We start from the raw sequence: 5,669 nt of genomic DNA on the forward strand, positions 1-5,669 counted from the left end.
ACCTACTTCAACAGATTACAAACTTGTGCCCGATCATAAAATTAATGTTTACTTACTAATGAAATATAAAAACAATGAGCTATTTTAACTTTACTTGTCATAAAACATTAGTTTTAGGCCTATTACATTTTTAAACACCACATTCTTTATCTAGTACGTTAGGGATTAGACACTTCCAATTCTTGAAAACCACCAGGGAATTAAATAAAGAATGCAGTGTTTAAAAATGTAATATGCTTAATTCTAATGTCTTACAACAATTATAACAAATCTTCACCATCTTGTAAAAGGTGTATACAACATAAGTGAGCCATTTTAAAATTTTAAACTACAAATATTAGCAACAAACCCCAGCCAAAGAGATGATAATGAAGACCTAACCAAACTCAGTGATCATTTAACTTATTTAGCCCTCTGCTACAAGAAACCAGTCATATTTGCAGAAGACAGAAGTTACTGTATAATAAAAAATAGTTACTGGATCTCGTGATACCGTATCATCTACAAGTAGCACTTTGTGGCTAACAGTACAGATAAACGTTGGAGGAAAGAACTCGATCTACAAGTGTAAATTACTCAAGCTGTAGAAAACTTTAATTTTTCAGTTTCATTGTAAAGTTTTTAGCAGAGAAAATAAATAAAAGTAGTAATTATAAAGTCGGCTCAACTTTGAACTTACTAAGTTAAAAAATCATTTACTTTAATAGAAATGAATTCTCTCTTAAGGCAATGTTTGTATCTACTGGTACCACTATCGTTATTAAATGTCAAGTATTGGTGTAATGAAAGTTTAATCTACATTTGTGCAGTTTTAGCAATATGCGGAGTGAGGGTGACAGGGACTGCTTGCTTGGTGTCAAAAGGAAAGAATAAGAATAATGTATTGAATATCTGTTGAGAGAAAAGGGCTTCAAACAGATGCGTTTATACTATATTTAACTATCACAGCTCTTAAGATTAAACCAGTCACTATTATATGTGTGTGTGTGTGTGTGTGTATTAGCATTATTCATGATCAGTTTGTAAGCTTTTTTGCTGAGAATGTTAGGCCTAAAAATGTATGAAGTTTAAGCTGAATGGTAGGAATGCTTCTAGGATAACAGGCAATACCAGTATTTGTTCACAGCGTAAATGGCTGTTAATGTTGAAAGACAGGATTTTAGTTGCTTCTTGTCTGAAAGGTTAAGTGTGCTGGACAAGTTAATCAGATAGAATCAGTTCTGGTAGATTGAATGAGAAACATGTATGCCTAATTTTCAGTGATAACAGTTTTACCAGTGAGTAACTTCCAGTAGATGCCATTGTTCTTGTATTAAAATTAAGTTTGTTTGTTTTTTATTCCTTGCCATTGAACTTAGTAAAGATAGTCTTAAAATGTTAGTAGGGTTAAGCTTGTCTTAGACATTTGTCATAATGGCAAAAACTAAGTGAAAAATTGTAACAGCACAAACTTGCATTTCTGCCTTACCATTCACTAGTAATTACTAATCAGTTAATCGGACTCATCAATAGATTACATTCAACTAATTGGTTATTCTCACATAAGAATTAGATAGCTGGAATAATGACATTAGTAATAAGGCTGACTAGTGGGCTAAAATCACTTCGAAAGAAAGCTTTAATCGTACACTAAATAATTGCAAGATTGAAAATTACAATTTGTGTACTTTTGTATCGTGTATTTTCCGTACAAACATTAAACTTGAGAAATAACTACTTTTTTACGATGCAAGTGATCATTTGTACTTGGGATTAAACTTTCAATGAGACAAAACTGACTTCTGTTGGGAATAACAAATTTTACCGACTTATTGTCACACACAGTTTTCTATTTCCGTTGCATGTTTGAATAATACACCCATGAAATTATTGAACTTTAAATAAAAAAAATTAAATGTCCAGTCATTTAGGACTTTGTTTCTTCAATACATTCCACAAATAACCAACTGTAATTACATCTGCATTGCTAGCTTCCATTATGACACTTCCCATAACTAAATATTGTCAAACTAAACCAGCAAATGTTTTTCTCCTGTACATAAAGAGTAAGATGTTGTGATTCCTTAACAACAAGAAAAAAAACAAAAACACCTCACCATACATACTGACAGATTAGGGGTAGTAGTGGTGAGCCGGCCCCAGGAACTGGTTACCTGAACTATTGCCGGATCATTAGGCAAGCCCCCGGTCAATGTGGGCTGAGGTTTCGGAGGCTCACATACATGCAAGTCTTTGATGTCACTAGCTCTGAAGATGATGTATTCATAAACTTCATCACGGGGTGCAACAGGACGGTCGGTCGGCCGGTCTTCGGTTCCAAAAGAACGAACTGTAAGATGATTAAAAAAGCTAGAGTTTATAGTTCTGACAAATGTTAAGTAATGTATGTCAATCTTTTGTGTGATTTGTTTTTACCTCTTAGTTCTCACTAACAGTCGTTGTTCATGAAACATGATGTAAATAGAGCCTAAACCACTACTGTCTGTTGTATCAAAGCAGGCCTGAGGAGTTCTGGTGTTGGACAAAAGGCCTCATCAGCACTAGATTTTGAAGATTTAGCATAGTTTATGTACTTTCCTTCTGCTGTTGCAAACGGCCTCTATGTCGACAACTTCCACATTTCTTGTCGGTTGCCAAACATGGGGTTTATTGAGCTGCAGTGTCAGACTCTCTCAATCACTTGTTGGGGTGGATCACAGCAGACAGTTTTACTGTCTCATCATCTAAAACAGTTTGCGTACATTTTTACCACCAGCAGGGTTTGCATTCTAATCCGGAGCTCCATCTCAGTGGTGATATTCTTTCCATGTTGGTTGAGACTAAGTTCCTAGGACTTATCTAACCTTCTTTATTCTTCACATGAAGCTGCTTAATGAAAATAACACTTTGCTATCTTTGAATTACAATTATAAAACTGGAAGACTGACTAAAATTAAGGTTAGATACTGGTATAATGAACTTTATTTCATTTGAATCATTATAAAAATTTTCAAATCCCTAACTGAATTTAAATACTGAAGAAGAATGATGTGAATAAACAGCAATGCACAACTCAACAGAACGAGACCCTGAACAATGAAATTTGTGAATATATAACTTTCCACCACTCCTTCAAACTTGGACTGCTAAACCTGAAACATCACATTTTAAAGAACTGTCCCAGGTGATAAAAACTAGTTGGCAATACCATAAAATCTGCCAATTGGCATCTTTGTCCCCAGAGCTCGCACGTTTACCATTTTCAAAGTTGCTTTTATTAGAAGTATGGTAAAATCTTAAATACATAATGAAAAATAAAAGCCTAACGAATGCTTGGAAATTTTGCTACAACATTTTAAAACATCTGAAAAATTTTTTTTTTAAAGATAACTTTCTCAATACTAACTACCAATACTTCAAAGTTTGTATGGAGGAAGCAAGTGTTACCTTCTGGTTAAGTTCATTACACAAACTAATAAAATGGGTGTTACATTTAAAAAATAAATAGCGATATAATTAAAATGCAATGTTACATAGATAGCTTTTTATAACAATACAAAAATCCATTCTGTAATCACAAGTTTATTTAATTACAACTGTACAACAGTAGATTCATGAAAATTAAGAGAACATCTCAATGAATCTATAGAAACCAAGTACCTTAAAAGTATTATGTGTTTGCTATGCCCCCCCCCCCCCTAACAATGTCCTGTAGCTCCTAGTTTGGGAACCCCTGGACTGATACAATGAAAAGGTGTAGTTTCACATAACTGTACTTGCAAAGAAAAAAATACCAGTTTAAGAATATGTAAAACATTCAACTACATGTAGTTTTAAAACTTCAATGGAACTTTTTACTTTATTTCTTGAATGGGACAATACTTAAGGTTGTATAAGAATCCTTTATCATATTCCTTCCAAGAGTAAGAGCTGTTTATAAAATTAAAGGACAACAAAGGACCTTTTGTTCCATCTAGTCCATCCTATACACTATAATAAACACTAAAAAACTCAAAACTGGTCCTTATCATTCAAATATTTATCAAGCCTGAAGGTAACTCATTCCAAAGGCCAACCACCCTGCTACTGATAATGTTTTTAATTTTCTTGAAAAAATATGGTCAGTGATATGATATTGTAATCAAATTCATAAAATATGTTTCTTTGTGTAATAACAATGAAATAAAGAAATGACCCATGAATGATAGCAACAATTTTCTGTCATAGAATTTTTTTTTGTTTTTAAGTGATTTAAAAATAAAACATGCTACTTTGTGCACAAAAAAAGTTACTTTTCAAACAATTTCTTGTGATAAAAATGTCGCTTAAACTATTAGTATTTCTAATAAAACTTTACTTAACTATGTAGTGCAGTATGAGTATAGAGTATCTTGTTACTTCATTAGTGACAATCCCATTTTATTCTTCTGTCCTACAATGATTCAGGTCTTACTGAAGCTTTATATTTTTATATTTTATCAGTTTATATGCAAATTAACACAACTTACTAATAAAAAATCTAACTGCTCAAACATAGATAATATTTAATTTTATCTATTACTATTAGTTTATAAGTTACAGTCTAAAAACAAGCTTTGGTGGACAATGTTTTTAATAAAACCAGTTTGAAATTAAAAATAAAATATAAAACTAGTACTAGTAATATACAAACAGTTCTCCAACTAACCCTAGTAGTAGCACTGAAGCATTATGTTATTTAAATTATACAAAAGGTAGCAATTAAACACAAAATATAGTTTACACTATTTAGTCACATACTATTAATGACAATAACAAGTTAATTAGTTTGTATCATACACTACCAGTACCAGTCTATAATTATTATTAAATTCTCATTAGGTAATTAAGTTTAAGGATTGCACTTTACATTAAACTTAATGTGTCAAATATGTTTCGAACAATTCTTCTGCACTTTATCAAGTATATTATTGTTATTACAATACACGTTTGTACTTTTATAACTGCTTGATGGTAATAATCGCAATGAAACCCAAACAAAGACGAACCTTTTGCCAAAGCAACCGTTGATTCTTTGGTATCAATTGTGTATAATATTCCTTCATATCGAATTTCAGACTTTGATATCAAGCTGATTTTACTCCCTAAATACGGTACTCCTCCACTCATGTTTACGTAATTTTACTTGACAATCACGAAATCCGATGACTTCTGATAACTCTTTATCTAACCTACAACTTTCATCTATAAATCCGTATGAAATGGCGGATGGTTTCTCTTGCTGAGTTTTTACACTTACCGTTAGGTAGCGCTATAAACAAATCCACAGAGTATTATGCAAATTAGGATATTATGTAAACAAATCATAAGTCCACCTGTTGTGGTGGTGTGATTACTATTTTTATACATATTATTAGTATTTTTGGACATATAAAATTTGCAAAATAAAGTAGCAAATACCTATATTATGTGTATTTTAAATTCAAACATGTATAAACTGAACATTAAAAATCCCCTGAGAAATTATCAAATTAAAAATTCAAGAGACATATGTTTTACAAAGTATTAAGATCATCTTGTTAAGTATCTAACAAAATAAATATTGTTTTCTTCTACACAACATACACTGAGTGGTCACAAGTAAACAGACACCTAATTTTTCGTCATTTAACTGATTTATGCTAACTAGTTTGTGTTCACAGAGCACTATA

General features: G+C 31.8%; 1 protein-coding gene across 2 annotated transcripts in view; it reads right to left on the minus strand.

The window, feature by feature from the left end:
• The window catches only part of LOC106472511 (protein LSM14 homolog B-like), a 16,158-nt gene extending 10,907 nt beyond the window's left edge, over positions 1–5,251 (minus strand). Inside the window, exons 1-2 of one of the 2 annotated variants that reach the window (XM_022401083.1) lie at positions 5,007–5,251; positions 2,106–2,329 (exon numbers count right to left, since the gene is read on the minus strand). In XM_022401083.1, the coding sequence (XP_022256791.1) occupies positions 2,106–2,329; positions 5,007–5,127 (345 nt within the window). In that variant the 5' untranslated portion in view covers positions 5,128–5,251. The remainder of the gene's footprint in view (positions 1–2,105; positions 2,330–5,006) is intronic. The other variant, XM_022401084.1, reaches the window with a different exon arrangement.
• Positions 5,252–5,669: the final 418 nt, after the last annotated feature.

This window comes from Limulus polyphemus, unplaced genomic scaffold, assembly GCF_000517525.1.
Source record: "Limulus polyphemus unplaced genomic scaffold, Limulus_polyphemus-2.1.2 Scaffold5392, whole genome shotgun sequence".
In the NCBI taxonomy this organism is placed as follows: Eukaryota; Metazoa; Arthropoda; class Merostomata; order Xiphosura; family Limulidae; genus Limulus; species Limulus polyphemus.